General features: G+C 56.8%; 1 protein-coding gene across 2 annotated transcripts in view; it reads right to left on the bottom strand.

Moving 5' to 3' along the window:
- Nucleotides 1–516: 516 nt before the first annotated feature.
- The window catches only part of CLASRP (CLK4 associating serine/arginine rich protein), a 32,339-nt gene continuing 15,902 nt past the window's right edge, over nt 517–16,953 (bottom strand). The window contains exons 6-21 of one of the 2 annotated variants that reach the window (XM_030912723.1): nt 15,198–15,282; nt 13,833–13,981; nt 12,385–12,481; nt 11,287–11,365; nt 11,127–11,200; nt 9,561–9,602; nt 7,259–7,474; nt 6,856–7,143; nt 3,782–4,045; nt 3,324–3,363; nt 2,906–2,966; nt 2,269–2,327; nt 2,145–2,191; nt 1,290–1,372; nt 913–937; nt 517–671 (exon numbers count right to left, since the gene is read on the bottom strand). In XM_030912723.1, coding sequence (XP_030768583.1) covers nt 629–671; nt 913–937; nt 1,290–1,372; nt 2,145–2,191; nt 2,269–2,327; nt 2,906–2,966; nt 3,324–3,363; nt 3,782–4,045; nt 6,856–7,143; nt 7,259–7,474; nt 9,561–9,602; nt 11,127–11,200; nt 11,287–11,365; nt 12,385–12,481; nt 13,833–13,981; nt 15,198–15,282 — 1,652 coding nt within the window. In that variant the 3' untranslated portion in view covers nt 517–628. Of the gene's footprint in view, nt 672–912; nt 938–1,289; nt 1,373–2,144; nt 2,192–2,268; nt 2,328–2,905; nt 2,967–3,319; nt 3,364–3,781; nt 4,046–6,855; nt 7,144–7,258; nt 7,475–9,560; nt 9,603–11,126; nt 11,201–11,286; nt 11,366–12,384; nt 12,482–13,832; nt 13,982–15,197; nt 15,283–16,953 lie in introns of both variants that reach the window. The other variant, XR_004051987.1, reaches the window with a different exon arrangement.

Below are 16,953 nucleotides of genomic sequence, written 5' to 3'. Positions count from 1 at the left end.
GGGTGCTGAGGTGGGGCAGGAGGCTTCCCCTCCTTGGGGTGGACGGCTGGACAGACCGGTTTGGAGTGAGGGGGTGAGGGAACGGCCAGCCCCCAGTGCCTGCGGCGCAGCAGGATTGGCACAGAAAGCCGCACTCCCAGTTCCTGGTGCGGGCGAGGCCAGGGCAGGGGCCAAGGCGAGGGCGGGGAGAGGCCTGGACCTGTCGCCAGAGGCCCCAGGCAAAGGGGCCCATGCGGGACATGCTGGGCCGACACCCTGTGTCCACACCTGCGGGCAGGTCTGGGCCCTCTCCCTTGGGACTGTGCCCTGGCCTCCTGAGCAGGCCTCACTGAGCCATGGCAGGTTCTGATGAACAGGGGCCTGCCACTTAGCCATCAGATGTGGGCAAGATGTGCCACACAGGCAGCACTGGCACCTGGCCTGTAAACCCAAGCACCCTCCCAGCTGGCTCTGCTGGCCAGTGGGCCCTGGGGTGGGAGAGCCCTGCACCAATCACACAGATGACACTGAGGCAGGTGATGGGAATTAAATAACTTTTGACTTTATTTCACTAGAGATAAAACCAGCAGCATCACAGCTTCAGCCCCTTACCCCACCCCCTTGTCCTCCCCACCCCTCCCTCTTCTGCCTAATGTCGGTAATGGGGGCTTCGGGATCGGGACCTTGAGCGCCTGGAAGGAGAAAGGGAGGGGCCGTGAGAATGGGGTGTATACACATCGACACACCTGGGGCCATGGAGGCTTCAGTGATCGGAGCACTTGTCTGTGGAGGGAGGGATGTTCCCCAAGTGATGAGACCAGCCCCTCCAACGGGAGGTGGGTACAGGGTGAGGCTGGAGGAATGAGAGCCAGGACCTCCCATCAAAGGACAAGTGTCACTTCCCAGAAAGTGGAGGGTCTTGGGCTTCCTTACCTTCGAGAAGAGCTGTATTCTCGACCTGGAAAGAAAAGAGGAGATGAAGAGCAAGCAAACATCCAGGGTCAGGGCCTTTTCCTTGACCCGGGGTGAGGTCCTCAAAACTGAACTTCAGGGGTTGTCTCCAAATGAGGGGACATTTCCAGAGAGTCCAGTGGCTGCGATCTGTGCCCCTCACCAGCCCACGCCGGAATGAGCACTTCTAATTTCTGCAATCACCTTGTGACTAAAGCAATGTGTGTGTACGTGTGTGTGTCTTAAGAGCTTTCATTTCTGGAAGGCTAATGTGGAACACGTACTATTTTTTTTTTGTAACCCTGCTTGACACTTTTCTTTAAAGCCCCAGAGCCCTCCAGCCAGGTGGGGACACTCACTGTATCGGGGGGAGGGTGAGCGACTCTGCCGGCTGTACTGGCGTTCCCACTCTTCTCTCTCCTTCTCTCGGCGTTCCCTCTCCCTGCAAAGGCATGGCGTTAGCATCTGGCCGAGAACACTGGACACACTGAACTCAGGGAGGGCAGGTGCTTCCGACACCCTACTCTGAGGAAGACAATAAACCAAGGGGGCCGGTACTGCCACCAATCCCTGCTTGGAAAGGGGGCCCGGGGTTCAGAGGGACCCCAGCTGGCGGAGCTGACTGGAATCCCAGCCCCCTGCCTAGGAAAGCCTTGTGAACAGAGGGAGGCAGGATAGTCCCATCATTTCCTGCCGCACTGGGGCACCTGCACACACTGAGTGCTGAAATGGTCTCCGTCACAGTGGCCAGGCTTGGCAACCCAATGGCTACATCTACTGGGTGCCTTCTCCGTGCCTGGCCTTGATCTTGTCAAATCCCCCCAACAGCCTGTGAGGTGAGACAATGACTCTGTCTCCACTTAGGAGATGAACAGGCTGGGACAGGAGAAAGACCCATGGCAGTGGGTGGGTGGGGAAGGGGTATCAGGAACAGCTTGCCAGGCCAACAGAACAGCAAAGGTGACTGGCACTTGGAGGCTGGAAGAGCTGGGACGAGGTTGTGGTGGCGGGAGGCAGGCCGAAATGGAGGGAGGAAATTCAGGAAGAGGAGCAAGAGAGGCGGTGGGGTACGGCCCTGAGGGCCAGGCAGGGCTCTGCCTTTCATCCACCCACAGGGAGCTGGGCAGGGCTCGAGCCAAGAGCCCGTGGTGGGAAGGCCAGGAAGCCCAGGAGCAGGAGGTGTGGCCATGGGACAGGGAGGGGCAAGGTCTTACTTCATCCGGATCTTGCGGGCCATGGCTCGAAGCTCGTCTTCCCGCTCCTGCAGCAGACAGGGCTATGAGGACGTGGCCAGGCCAGCACCTACCCGTCACCCCAGCCCTCCCTTCCCCACTTCACCTGCCGCTCATGCTCCTGCTGGATCATCTTCTCCTGTGCCGCCTTCTTATCCGCCTTGACTGTAGGGAGGAAGATATACAGTGGCTGAGGGGTGCCCTTAAGAGCCCTGCTCTTTTTCTTTTTTTTGAGATGGAGTCTCCCTCTGTTGCCCAGGCTGGAGTGCAGTGGCGAGATCTCAGCTCACTGCAAGCTCCGCCTCCCGGGTTCACGCCATTTTCCTGCCTCAGCCTCCCCAGTTGCTGGGATTACAGGAGCCGGCCACCATGCCTGGCTAATTTTTTGTATTTTTAGTAGAGATGGGGTTTCACCGTGTTAGCCAGGATGGTCTCGATCTCCTGACTTCGTGATCCACTCACCTTGGCCTCCCAAAGTACTGGGATTACAGGCGTGAGCCACCGCGCCCGGCAAGAGCCCCACTCTCTAAAACGAGGCTGAGCTCAGACAGGTCAACCTGACTGCAAAGGCCTCAGCACGGCGGCAGCGGAACTGATGCAAACCCACTCCTCCCCAGAGCACTTCCGCGCCTGCGCAGACTCTCCAGGGAAGGGCCAGGCCTCCCGAGGTGGTGCTGGGTCTCCTTGCTCCCACTGCCAAAGGGAAGAGCTGTGAAACCCTGGAGGGACGGGGCAGAACATACACTGCCTGTTCAGCGCCTTCTGCATCCTCAGTTTCAGCTTCTCCTGAGGCGTCAGCTTGGGCTGGGGAGGGGGGAGAAGAGGTGGGAGAGGGGGTGGGTGTCCCAGAGCTCCCACAACCCACCTCAGCCAAGAGCCTGGGGCTTTTGGGGCGGGGGGGCAGGGAACGACGTGGGGAGGAGGGGCAGGCTATGGACAGCCCTGAAGCTCCCAGAGGCTCAGTGACAGATGGAGCCCCAGTGTCCAGTGAGGAGGGAAGAGGGACATGGTTCTCTTGGGGGCAGACCCTTCCCCTCCCCTCCCAGTCCCTGGGGCTGGATCTCCCAGCCCACCCGGGCCCCCCTGCAGGCCCACCAGGCCCAGCTCTTGGGCACTGCTGCTGACGGGAATTAGACGGGCGAGTTCCAAATTCTTACTGACTTTGGCAGCTCCTGTCTCTTTACCAGCGGCAGGTTCGGTCCTGGGTGGGGGCAGGGCCAGAGGACATGGTTGGGAAGGGGAAAGGACAGCTGCCACCTCTGACCCCAGCCTCAGCACTGCCCTCAGACCAGGTGGCCAAGTCATGGGCCTTCTGAGACCCCAGGGTACGACCATGTCCCTCTCAGACCCCACAGAACCTGTAAGACTGGGCCCTGGCCCCTTCTGACCCTCATCAAGAACAAGGTTCTGACTGTGCAGATCCTCCAGGATTTGGTGTGTCCTCCTCAGACCCCCCAGGCCAGGGCTGTGTCCCCCTGAAATCCACCCTCCCAAGCCAGGGCTATACCCCGGCACCCAGACTTCCTGGGGTAGGGCTGTTTCCCCAAAAAGAAAACGGTGACGTTCGCCCTCCCCACCTGAGGTTGGCAGCCCTCTTCCTCCAGACCCTCCCTGCTCACTTTTTCAGCTTCTCGCCCACAGCAGGGGACGCGGCCGGCCTGGTCAGCTTCTCTCTTGCGGGTGATGGCGAGGGGCTCTGGCTGCGGCTGCGGCTGCGGCTGTGGCTACGGCTCTGGCTGGGGCTGGGGCTGTGGCTGCGGCTGTGAGTCAGGCTGCGACTGCGGGACGGACTAAGGGACCAGCTGCTGCGGCTGCGGCTACTGCTGTGGTGCCTGAGGCCCCGGCCGCCCCGCCTGTAGCGGTCCCCTGAGTGGGAGCGGCTCCTGGGGATGCAGCAGGGCGGGAGAAGGACTGTGAGGCTCCAGGGACCCCAACCGCACCCCACCCTGGCTCCGGATCTACAGTCCTCCTTCCTGCAAGGCCCGGGGTGAGGGGCTTGACTCTCCTCTTCCTGCTACTCTCTCTCCGAAATGTCCCGAAGCAGCACTCTGGCCTCCCTCTGGCTACAGAGATGGCGTTCTAGATACACTCAGCCTAAGGGCAGTCCTGCCATCATGAGTCCTGCCTGGCCTGTGTCACCTCTCCCTCACTAGACACCCACTTGCCAACTTCTTGAGAGGGGAGCTCTGGGAGGGATGGCTGGCTCCCCCTTTATGAGCCGTGTCCAACTCAGGCACAATGGTGTTCCATGGTGACCTCATCTACACCCTCACCCACCTCCTCATCCTGCTTGTGTCCAGGGTCTTGATAGCAGTGGGGACCACCCCCACCTGCCCTCCAACTCTTTCTCCTGTCATTGCTCTGGGTAAGCTACAAGGAATATATGACCCGGAAGCCAATTCTGGGCCACACATTAACTCTACTTGGGGCTCTCATTTTTTTTTTTTTTGAGACAGAGTCTGTCACCCAGGCTAGAGTGCAGTGGTGCAACAGCTCAGCTCACCGCAACCTCCACCTCCTGGGTTCAAGCAATTCTCCTGCCTCAGCCTCCCGAGTAGCTGGGATTACAGACATGCACCACCATGCCCGGCTAATTTTTGAATGAAATTTTTATAAAATTAAAATTTGTTGTCATTATTAAGAAAACAGGCCGGGCGCGGTGGCTCAAGCCTGTAATCCCAGCACTTTGGGAGGCCGAGACGGGCGGATCACGAGGTCAGGAGATCCAGACCATCCTGGCTAATATGGTGAAACCCCGTCTCTACTAAAAAATACAAAAAACTAGCCGGGCGACGAGGCGGGCGCCTGTAGTCCCAGCTACTCGGGAGGCTGAGACAGGAGAATGGCGTGAACCCGGGAGGCGGAGCTTGCAGTGAGCTGAGAGCCGGCCACTGCACTCCAGCCTGGGCGGCAGAGCAAGACTCCGTCTCAAAAAAAAAAAAAAAAAAAAAAAAAAAAGAAAACAAGGGCCAGGTGCGGTGGCTCACGCCTGTAATCCCAGCACTTTGGGAAGCCAAGGTGGGTGGATCACAAGGTCAGGAGGTCAAGACCAGCCTGGCCAACACAGTGAAACCCAGTCTCTACTAGAAATACAAAAATTAGCTGGGTGTGGTGGTGTGCGCCTGTAATCCCAGCTACTTCGGAGGCTGTGGCAGGAGAATCACTTGAACCCAAGAGGTGGAGGTTGCAGTGAGCCGAGATCGTGCCACTGCACTCCAGCCTGGGTGACACAGCGAGACTCTGTCTCAAAACAAAGAAAACAACAGCTATCCTCTAAAAATCCAGACCCTCAACTTCTCCTGAGAACTAGAAAGACTAGGTGACACTAGACCTGCTGTTGAGCGGTCAACACCCCCACTGGAGGGAACACGTGCTTGCCAGGTCAGCAGGATCTCTACCTGGCCCCTCTACTTTACCTGCCAGACCCTACAGGCAGCTGACATGGTGATCAGTGCTACAATAATGCAGGTAATGATGCTGACGATATTAACGGCACTTAGCACCAGCCCTGTCCTAAACACCTTACATGGGTTTACCTGTTACACCTCTAACAGCCCAGAGAAGCGGATGCTATTATTGCAATTTTACAGAAGCAGAGGCCCAGGGACTCTACACTCGGGCAGGTGCCCTGCAGGCTATGCTCCCACCGACCCAGCGTCGCTGCCCTTCCAAGAGCAGTCCTGACCCCAACAGGCAAGGAGACCGGAAGGGGGTGGACCAGTCCCCAGGTGACTTTATTTTCTAAACCATTCCTAGAGCTGGCCTCTCATCGTGTGTTCCCCAAAATGAAATGTCTTTTTTTTTTTTTTCCTTGAGACGCAGTCACATTCTGTAGCCCAAGCTGGGGTGCAGTGGCACAATCTTAGCTCACTATAACCTCCGCTTGCGGGGTTCAAGCAATTCTTGTGCCTCAGCCTCCTGCATAGCTGGGACTACAGGCGCACGCCACCATGCCCAGCTATTTTATTTTTTTCTGAGACGGAGTCTCGCTCTGTCACCAGGCTGAAGTGCAGTAGCACGATCTCAGCTCATTGCAACCTCTGCTTCCCCGGTTCAAAGTTCTGGGATTACAGGCGTGAAACACCGTGCCTGGCCTAATTTTTTGTATTTTAGTAGAGACGGGTTTTCACCATGTTGCCCAGGGTGGTCTCGAACTCCTGAGCTCTGGAGATCCGTCTGCCTCAGCCTCCCAAAGTGCTGGGATTACAAGTGTGAGCCACCGCGCCAGGCCAATGAGCTATCTTGATTTTTTCCACTCGCTTCCCCATCCGCTCCTGGCCACACAGGAACGCACCCCCACCAAGGAGTTTCCCAGCCCTCAAGACCCGGACCCGTCCCTTCAAGCTACAGAATACCCTAGAGAGTCCATGCGCTTCTATTCCCCTGGACCTGGAACCCCTGACAGCAAAGACAGTCTCCTGAGGAGAGAGAGATACACAGTCTCCTCTCCACACCCTGCTGTGGAAAACGGGCTAGGCTCCACCTCCACTGCCGCCAGGATGCGTACGCAAACACCTATGCCTTGCCCTTTCCAACCAAGGGCTTCCTGTGGAAGAGCAGTGGCCTGTGCCTGTCCCCTCAGATGGGGTGTTCTCTGAGCCAGGTGGCCAGGTTTCCTCCCTCTGAGCACCTTCTCCCCAAGATCGAAGCCCGCGCTCCCCAGGCCCTCCCGCCCACGCCCAGCCGCACACACCTGCTTCTGCGCCGGGGCCCGTAACCACCACGCCGGGCGGGCGAGCGGGAGTAGCGGTGTCCATCTCGGGAGCCCCCACCTGAGTGCCGCCGGCCACGGCTACGGGACCGGGAGTAGCGCCGGGAGCGGGAGCGGGAGCGGGACCAGGAGCGGGACCGGGAGCGGGCGTGGCGGCCGGAACGGTAGTAGCCCCCGCCACGGCGTGAGCGGGAGCTGGAGCGAGAGCTGGAGCGGGAGCTGGAGGTCCTCGAGGCGGAAGAGGAGGAGGAGGAGGAAGAGGAGCGGCGGCTGCAGGCGGGGCACGGAGGGCCAGTCAGCGCAGGCTTGAGCCGCGGCCCCCCTCTGCCCCGGGTCCCCCCAATGGTGACCGGGGCGTAGGGCGGGCGGCGAGAGCGTTACCGACCGGGCGCTGGCATTACGTCCTGGGGCGGGGCCGCCAGGCTGGGGAGGTGCGGGGGGCTTCCCTGTGGCGACCCCTGATGCGGCTGCGGCAGCAGCAGCTGCGGCTGCCTCCTCATCGCTGCCTCCAAAACTGGTGATGAACGTGATCTTCTCCTCGCGGCCTGGGGTCGGGGAGCGGGAGCGGGAGCGGGACTCCGAGCTGGACTCTGAGGGTGACCTACAGGTAGGGAGGAGGAGGCTCACTAGCCCAGGCTCCCGGAGCCTCTCCGGGAACAGCACACACAGCCGAGCAACAGCAGCGCCAGCGCGGGACACAGCAACCCGGGAAGCCAGGCGGGTGGATGGAGCCTGGAGGGCACTGAAGACCCAGCTCTGAACAAGGACTTGACTCACAACCATGCAGCCTTTGCTAAATAACCAGGAAGGACAATGACAGACAACTGCTCTGATTTTATGTGGCTATGAAAAATGGATGAGCAGGCCGGGCGTGGTGGCTCACACCTGTAATCCCAGAACTCTGGGGGGCCGAGGCAGGCTGATCACTTGAGACCAGGAGTTTGAGACCAGCCTGGCCAACAAGGTGAAACCCCGTCTCTACAAAAAAACACAAAAAAATTAGATGGGCATGGTGGCGCGCACCTGTAATTCCAGCTACTCAGGAGGCTGAGGGCACGATAAATGCTTGAACCTGGGAGGCAGAGGTTGCAGTGAGTCCAGATCACAACCATTGCACACCAGCCTGGGCAACACAGCGAGACTCCGTCTCAAAAAAAAAAAAAAAAAAAAAAAAAAAAAGATAAGCAGATCTCTGCACAAAACACAGAAAAGTTTTACTCAAAAGAAACATGGACAGCCGGGCGCGGTGGCTCACGCCTGTAATCCCAGCACTTTGGGAGGCCGAGACGGGCGGATCACGAGGTCAGGAGATCCAGACCATCCTGGCTAACACGGTGAAACCCCGTCTCTAGGTGGCGGGCGCCTGTAGTCCCAGCTACTCGGGAGGCTGAGGCAGGAGAATGGCGTAAACCCGGGAGGCGGAGCTTGCAGTGAGCTGAGATCGGGCCACTGCACTCCAGCCCCGGCGACAGAGTGAGACTCTGCCTCAAAAAAAAAAAAAAAAAAAAAAAAAAAAAAAAAAAAAAGAAACATGGATAATCTGGGAGGAAAAAGCGAGTTCTGAAACACTGAGTGTGGTGCAATTCCATTTTAGTATAATAAAAAGAAAGTGGCCAAGTGTGGTGGCTCACGCCTGTAATCCCAGCACTTTGGGAGGCCCAGGTGGGAGGACTGCTTGAGACCAGGAGTTCAAAACCAGCCTGGTCAGACCTTATCTCAATTTTTTTAAAGAAAAAAAAAAAAAGTTTTTTTTTAATACATGAAATTTTAAAAATAAAAAGAAGGTACCTGATATCCAACACTCCCACATATAGAGCACTAACCTACACCTTTAATTTCCCCAGAAGCCATTCACACCTTATCTAACCTCGACCCACAGCCACATGAGGAAGATCCCATTCCCACCCCCTTCCAAAGAGGGAACTGGGCTTCAGAGAGCTACAGAGCTTGGATGAGGGGGACTGGGATCACACTGAGCTTGGTCCCTCTCAAAATCCCTGCTCCAATCACTCTTTCACCCACGAGACAAGCACCTGTGCCCAGCGGTGCTACTGAGTGCCCGTTATTTCCCATTGGCCACTTCTGGAAATTGAGATTAAAGTGACTTGATTTCTCAGTCACACTGTTTTGCCATATTTGATCATTTTTTACCATAAGACTGCATTGTATTTAAATCAGAAAAATAAAATAAAGAAGCTTCAAATATAAAGAAAATTTTACTGGCCGGGCGCGGGGCTCACGCCTGTAATCCCAGTACTTTGGGAGGCCGAGGCGGGCAGATCACGAGGTCAGGAGATCGAGACCATCCTAGCTAACACGGTGAAACCACATCTCTACTAAAAATACAAAAAATTAGCCGGGTGTGGTGGCAGGCGCCTGTAGTCCCAGAGAATGGTGTGAACCTGGAAGGCGGAGCTTGCAGTGAGTCGAGATCGGGCCACTGCACTCCAGCCTGGGCGACACAGCGAGACTCCGTCTCAAAAAAAAAAAAAAAAAAAGAAAATTCTATTTAAAACTGGGAAAACAAGACAGTGATCTGGAAAACACAAAAATGATTCAGACCCAGAACATATGCAGTCTGTGGTCTTGGGGTAGCCTAGCAGGGTGAACCTCCCATCCCCTCAGCGTCCCTGTCCCCATCAGGGGGCTCCCTGTCTGCTACTCCCTGGTCCTCCGGAGGAACTTACCGCTTATAGGGGTCATAGGTGGGGCTGTCTCGGCGGGCATAGCTAGAGAGAAGAATGGGGTGGGACAAGTTGGGGCTTAAGATCTCAGTAGGCATGAATTTGGGATAAGTCCCCCAACCTGAGGACCCAAAGCTAGGCACCTGGCACAGTGAGGGGGCTGCTGACCAGGTTGGGGGCCTTCCCTTGATTCCTCCACTCACCCCCACCTCAGATCTGTCCAAAGCATGAACTTAGGCCCCACCCCACAATGTCCTAGACCCATCATGACTCTGAGGAACTTGGACTTCAGCAACCCTGGTTCTGCTTGGCCTCCTGACCCTAGAATGAAAGCATCCCTCCTCCCAATCCTGGAGAGAGTCTCTGGCTCTCACTGGGTCCAGGCTTACTAATGATGATGATGATAAGATGAAAATAGGCTGAGTGCGGTGGCTCACGCCTGTAATCCCAGCACTTTGGGAGGCTGAAGTGGAAGGATCACTTGAACCCAGGAGTTTGAGACCAGCCTGGGCAACACAGCAAGACTCCATCTCTACAAAGCATATTTTATTTTAATTAGCTGGGAGTGGTGATGCATGCCAGTAATCTCAGCTACTAAGGAGACTGAGGTAGGAGGCTCGCCTGAGCCTAGGAATTTGAGGCTGCAGTAAGTCATGATTGCACCACTGCACTCCAGCCTGGGTGACGGAACAAGACCCTGTCTCTGGAAAAAAAAAAGAAGAAAGAGACTATCACAGCTGAGGAAACTGAGGCCCAGAGAGGTGAAGTCACTTGTCCAGCATCATGCAGCTCATAAAGGAGGAAACAGGGATCCAAACCCAGGCCCTACAGCCACCCAGCCTGGGCTTTCCTGCAATACCCTCTGTGAGCCTCTGTGCCACCGCTGACAGCGGTGACAACTGGTGCTATTCTTTAAGGAATGTTTCGCACACCAACCCCTCAACCTACAAGTCATTTAAGCCTTACAGGAACTCTCAATCACTCTCCTTTAAGAGATGTGGCAAAAAGAGGCATGGGTTTGCACCGGGCCTCTCCTCAAGGCTTCCTGACCCAGGCTGGGCTCTCTGCTCCAAGCCAGACTGCCTCATCCAAACCTGTCCCAAGACCTCCCTGTGGGGACTGCCCCAGCCCTCTCTCATGGTAGGTGATAATGTTTCATTTTCCAAAGGAAGAAAGTGAAGCTCAGAGAGTTCAGGAAGTCACTTGTCCAAACTCCAACACAGGAAACAGCCAAGCAGCAGAACTGGGTGAGAGTCCAGGGCAAAGCCTGTGCCCTCTATTCCTCTGCCGCCCTGGTGACAGCCTCATGCCGCCTGTGCATGGGCTCCTGGGAGTCTGGCAAGGGCCCCCAGTCCAGCAGGGTGAGGGGAGTGGCTGGCAAGGAAAGGAGTCCACATGGCCCTCAAGGCCATTCCTACCTCTAAACCTTCATGTAGGCCATGCATCGCCCCACTAGAAAGACTCTTTCCTCAAGTCAAATGCCTGCCTCCAAAGAGCCTTCTCAGGCCCTAAGCCCCTGCAACCCTCCCCCAGAGGCCAGCAGGGTGGGCGTTCAGGGAGAAGCACTACCTGGGTGGGCTGATCTTGCGACCCCTCAGCCGCTTCTCCCGAAACTCTCTCCGCTGGCGTCGAGAGCGGCGTCCCTGGAGTAGGGTGGGTGCCAGACTGGTGAGGGGGTGCCCTCCCTGTGACACAACCCTGTCCCCTTCTACTCCAGCCCAGACCTCACCGAGTACATGGCCTTCTCCTCCTCAAGGGCCTTGGCGTGCTTGATGGCCTCTGCCTCCTCCTTATCTTTCCGGAGCATCCTATAGAGGGGGGTGAGAATTAGGGTGGAGGAGGGGGCACGCCACAGGATAAGGAGGACACAGGCTGAGTCATCAGAGAAAGTGAGGGACCCGAGTCACCTCACACCAGCCTGAGGTATCTTTCATTCAGTGCCACTTATTGAGCACCCTCTGTGTGCCAGGTGCTATCTTAGGCATCAAGAACTCAGCACTGAAAAAAAACAGAAATCCTCACCTGCACGGGCTGACATTCTAGGGGAGAAGATAATGAGCAATGGAATAAAATGCATGGTCCATTAGATGTTAGAGCAAAGGCAGAGGAAGCTGCATTTTTCAAGAGGAAGCTCAGGGAAGCCACACAGAACGGGGTATCTAGAGAGAAACCTGGGGGAGCAAGCTGCAAACGCCGGAAGTGAACAGCAGACAGAGTGGCCCAGGTGCTGGGCCAGGCCTCTGCACTTGAGGAGCAAGGAGGCCATGGAGGCTGGGCAGGGGGGATGGGGGCAGTCAAGAGGACCAGATGGGTAAGACCTTTCAGGCATGGTGAGGACACTGGATGCGCCTGAGGGAGGTGGGAGCCACAAAGTGCTCTGGGCAGAGGGTACCGTGCTCAGGCTCCGCTTCTGGTTCACTGCCCAGTGAGCTGGGACCATTCTGTGTGAACTTATGAGCTCAGCAGTGGGTATGGCTCAGGGTAGAGGTACAACCAGCAACTGTCAGGATAAATCACCAGGGAATGAAGCCTCTCCACTAGAGGGTGCTGTCCCCCAGCCTAGGAATCCCCTGGGCTTCCAAGAGTCAGATTCGCCCCAGGTCACACTAAGTAGGGCAGGCTGGGTGATTTGGGTGCAGCCTGTTCCTGCACAGATGAAGTGGGGCCACGACCACCATAGGCTCAGAGACCTGCATGTGTAAAGTCCTGGCCCCAGGGTCAGGCACACAAATGCTCACAAACAGGATGGCTGTCAGTATCGGGAGTAACAGTGAGATGCCAGGGTGGGCCCACAGAATGGGGAGGAGTGTCAGCAGGCAGGCCTCACCTGACGAAGTCACCGTCGGCCATGCCATAAGTCGTGGCCTGTTTGTTGAGATCTGCCACCTGCTCCTGGTTCAGTTCATCCACGTCCACCTCCACGTCTGCACCAAGAGAAAGGCTGTCAGGAGCCACGGCCGAGCGAGAGGACAGGGGAGAAGGGGCAGTGCTCCAGGTGGGGGTGATGGGGCGCCTGCCAGACTGAAGGACTCTTCAGGAAGGGATGGCATCAAGTATGGCTCATCTTGGCATCCCCTAGGCTCACACAGGGCTTGGCCAGAGGTGAGCACAACACAGGGTGGACAGAGGCAGCTGGGGGACGGGGCTTGGAAGGGGCAGATGAACGGAGGGAGGGAAAGAAGAAGGGAGAGATGGATGGATGGGTGGAGGGACGGATGAAGGGATGCAGGGATGGATGGAGGGCAGGAGGGATGGAGGGATGAAGGGAATAGAGGCAGGAAAGGAAGGAAGGAGGGATGGGTGGATGGAGGGAGGGAGGAATGGATGAGATGTGTGGCGGGGTTGATGTGGGAGGGAGGACTGAATAGGGTCAGACAGATGGCGGCTGAAGATCATGGTGGGCGGCAGGCAGGGTACAGGTCACAGGTGTTTAGAAGCAGGGCGTGTGATGAGCCAGCGGAAGGAGGGCTGGGTGGAGGTCAATGTGTGGCTCTACAGAGTGTGAATAAACAGCCGGCTGCTGGTCTGAGCGCAGTGGCTCACGCCTGTAATCCCAGCACTTTGGGTGGCCAAGGCAAGTGGATCATGAGGTCAGGAGTTCAAGACCAGCCTGACCAATGTAGTGAAACCCTGTCTCTACTAAAAGTACAAAAATTAGCTGGCCATGGTAGCGTGTGCCTGTAGTCCCAACTACTTGGGAAGCTGAGGCAGGAGAATCGCTTGAACCCAGGAGGTGGAGGTCACAGTGAGCCAAGATCACGCCACTGCACTCCAGCCGGGGTGAGAGCAGAACTCCATCCCAAAAAAAAAATAATAAATAAAAAAATAAAAAGAGCCAGCTGCTGGAGTGAGAGCCAGGATGAGAAAAGCGGAGAGACTCGGGGGTGGTTTGATCAGTGGAAATCCAGAGGGGAGGTGAATGGCAGAGAGGGGAGGGTGAACAGATGCCTGGAGGATGGGGGCTGGCTCTGTAAGAGGATGAACACTTGTTTTCCAGAGGCGGGAAGAGAGCAGGAGAGAGGGGCAGAGGCACAGAGAGGCCGGCCCAAGTGGAGAAGAATGGAGCCAACACCTAGGAGGGGAAAAGATCATAGAAACAGCACCCTAGAAATGAGAGATGAGTGAGACGGGGTGGCAGGAGGCTGGCGTGCCCTGGGGCGGGGGAGGGAGAGCGACACAGCTCGTAAGCACGGGATGCCCCACAGAGGGTGAGGGACAAGACACAGAAACGATGCCCAGGGACTGTGGGTGGGGAGGGCAGAGAGGGGACCCCACCGATGTCGGGGATGACCTCATCTTCATCCGAGTTGCTCTCCTCCTCGGCTGCTGACTCCTCCTCCTCTGGCTTTTCTGCCGCCTTCTCTACCTCAGCCACCGTGCTGTCCTCGTAGGTATAACCGATGGAAGCCTTCTTCTCTGCCAGCCTGGGAAAGGGGAGCCGTTGAGCCAGGGCCGTGCCTGGCGGAGAGGAGGGCCCCAGGCTGGCCCTACACACCAGCTTCTCGAGTGCCACGGCCCCCTCCCCTCAGGCTGTCCCTCGGCCTAGGTCCCTCTGCTCCTGCCCACACCCAGCTCCTCCCTCTTCCTCCACATCTCAGCTCCAGGGCCCCACCTGCCAAGAAGTCCTTGACTGGCACCCTAGGGTGGGTTGGCACTGTCCTGAGCTCCCCAGTCCTGCCTTCCTTGGGTCATCTCTGTTGGGGAAGGTCTGTCTCCCGCCTAGACCTTAAGTCCCACAAGGGCACAGCCCAGAGTCCTCCTGAGCAGTCAGGTGCCCCAGCTTTGCCCTGAACAGAGCAGTGCCTAAGGGGCCTGAGCAGGACCCTGAGGCTGGGACCGTGGACGAGGGTTGAAGTCTCCAAGAAGTATCCAGGACAGTCCCGTGGGACCCCTCCCAGTGGAGGAAGGCAGCAAGCAGTCAGGGGGAGCAGGAGGGAAGGTGTCACTGAGGGAGCCGCCCAGTCCCGAGCCAGGGCTCCAGTCTACCGTGCACTGGTGCAACAGCAGCTGGCCTGGAGGAGAGCTAAGCCCTGCAGAGGGAACGGCATGTGTGAGGGTGTAGGGGCCTGCGCTCATCAGACCAAGCTGGAGAAGAGAGAAGTGAGACTGCCTGGCCGCTGCTCCTCAGAGGCAGCTGCTCCAGGGTCTCCCCAGCCACTCCTTGAAGGACGCAGCTTTGAGAAGCCTCTCTTCAGAGTGACATCAGCTAGGGCTGATTGCAAGCTCACTACACGGCAGGCGCTAAGACAGGTACTTCACAAGCTCTGTCTCCCGCATGCCTCCCAACTCCAGGCAGTGGGGCCTCCTGCCAGCCCCATTTTACAGGGAAGCACAGCAAGGCTCAGAGAATTCCCACTCAGGGCCTCACAGCCAGGACTCAAACCCAGGGTTGTCTGACCACAGGGACTGCACCTCCCACCACTCCCCAAGCTGAAAATGCAACGCAGAGCCGTCGGCAAGCCCTGGCACCCCGACAGGGCTTCTTCCTCTACACAGTTATTAAGTGAGCACTGACTGTGTGCTGAACACCATCCTTGGTTCTGGGGAGACCCTGGTGGACAGGATGGAAGAGGCCATGCCTGCCTGGGGCTCCCAGCCCTCCTGCCTCCTCAACCCCCTGCACCCCAGACCCCAACTCACTTCTTCTTCTCATCTTCACTGGGTCTCTGGAGGCCTCCGTACAACTCGTCAATGTAGATCTGGTACAGGCACTGCTCCTCTGAGACTGCAGCAAACAAGAGACCCCGGGTCAGAATGGGTTGGGGACACTAGGAATTCAGTGGGGGAACATCAGAGTGCCATGAAGCAGAAAGACAGGTGCAACCCCAGTGCACCTTGGGGCAGTCGCCACTTCCAGATAATCAAACTGTGTCTGGTGGGACACAAGCAACTGCAGCAGAGCCTTGGACACATCACTCACTGGACACACGACCTTGGTCAAGTGACTTAGCACATCTGTGCCTCGGTTTCCTTTTCCGTAAAATGGGACCACAGGCAAAGTGAGTGCCTGGCCTGGTACTTGGACACTCTACCACCATTCTAACTGTTCCTGGAGGCCTCTGGCTGGACCCTTCAGAACCAAAACCTGCTCCTGAGTGCCACACGCCACTCTGACTGCACAGGTCACTCCACTGCAAGCCTCTCCGTGACTTGTTTTAACACCCAGCTTAGGGGACTCAACAATGTACCAGAGCCTTCCTGATCTTCCCTACAGAGAGACATGTGTCCCTGACTTGCTGTGGGACCGTGGGTGGTGAGTCCCCTTCCTTCCTTCCCTCCCTGGGCCTCAGTTTTTCTTTGTCCGTATTTTTTTTGAGATGGAGTTTCATTCTTGTTGCCCAGGCTGGAGTGCAGTGGTGCGATCTTGGCTCACTGCAACCTCCGCCTTCTGGGTTCAAGAGATTCTCCTGCCTCAGCCTCCCAAGTAGCTGTGCCACCACACCCAGCTAATTTTGTATTTTTAGTATAGACAGGGTTTCTCCATGTTGGTCAGGCTGATCTCCAACTCCCGACCTCAGGTGATCCACCACCTCGACCTCCCAAAGTGCTGGAATTAGAGGTCTGAGTCACCGTGCCCGGCTGGCCTGAGTTTTTCTATCTGGAACAAGAGGTGGGTGGGCTGGCGGGCCAGAAGGGGACGTAGCACGGCCCTTCCTTGCTCCAGCAGATACCCCAATTTCTACTTGTTGTCTCCAAAGCCCAGGAGGGGCCCTGCTGACCCTGTCTTGCACAAGCTCCCTCGCTCTCCCTGCTCCAGTCACACGGGCCTTCTCTTTAACCCTCCAGTGTGCCCATAGTCCTGGCTGACACAGGGTTTTGCCCAGGCTGCTCTCGGCCTGGAATCCTGTGGCCTACCCGTGCCTCCCAGGGAGCTTCTATCCATACATCACTGACCCCAGCCTTGGTCCAGGACTTCTGTCCTATTTTTCTCAGAGAATGGTGCACTCTCTGTCACATCATCTTGGTTTGTAATTGGCGTCACTGACATTGAGTATGGAGCTGCTGCCCTCTCCCCTACCATGCCACTGATCCCAGAGCAGCACCTGCCACACCTCATGTGCTCAATGACTGTTTGTGGAAGTGAATGAATAAATGCAGAGTGAGGCAAAACTAAGGGAACCCTGGCTCTACCACCAGGAATCTATGTGGTCTGGAATGATGGCAAAAACAGTATCCATTATACCACATGTCCCTGATTCTAAGGCCTCGGTGATCACTAGAATTTTGGCAGCCTCTGATTTTAGAAAATCAAAAAAGCATCTATCTTAGAAATAAACAAATACTGGACTAGCAGACCCACATGGAGGGCTGACTGTGCCAGGTTCAGTGCTGGGGTTTTATACACATCACCTCACTCAACTCTCACAACCACCCCATGCGACAAAATCATCACCAC

This window comes from Rhinopithecus roxellana, chromosome 12, assembly GCF_007565055.1.
Source record: "Rhinopithecus roxellana isolate Shanxi Qingling chromosome 12, ASM756505v1, whole genome shotgun sequence".
Classification (NCBI taxonomy): Eukaryota; Metazoa; Chordata; class Mammalia; order Primates; family Cercopithecidae; genus Rhinopithecus; species Rhinopithecus roxellana.
Note: the sequence above shows the minus strand (reverse complement) of the source record. Positions and strands in the feature narration are given on the sequence as shown.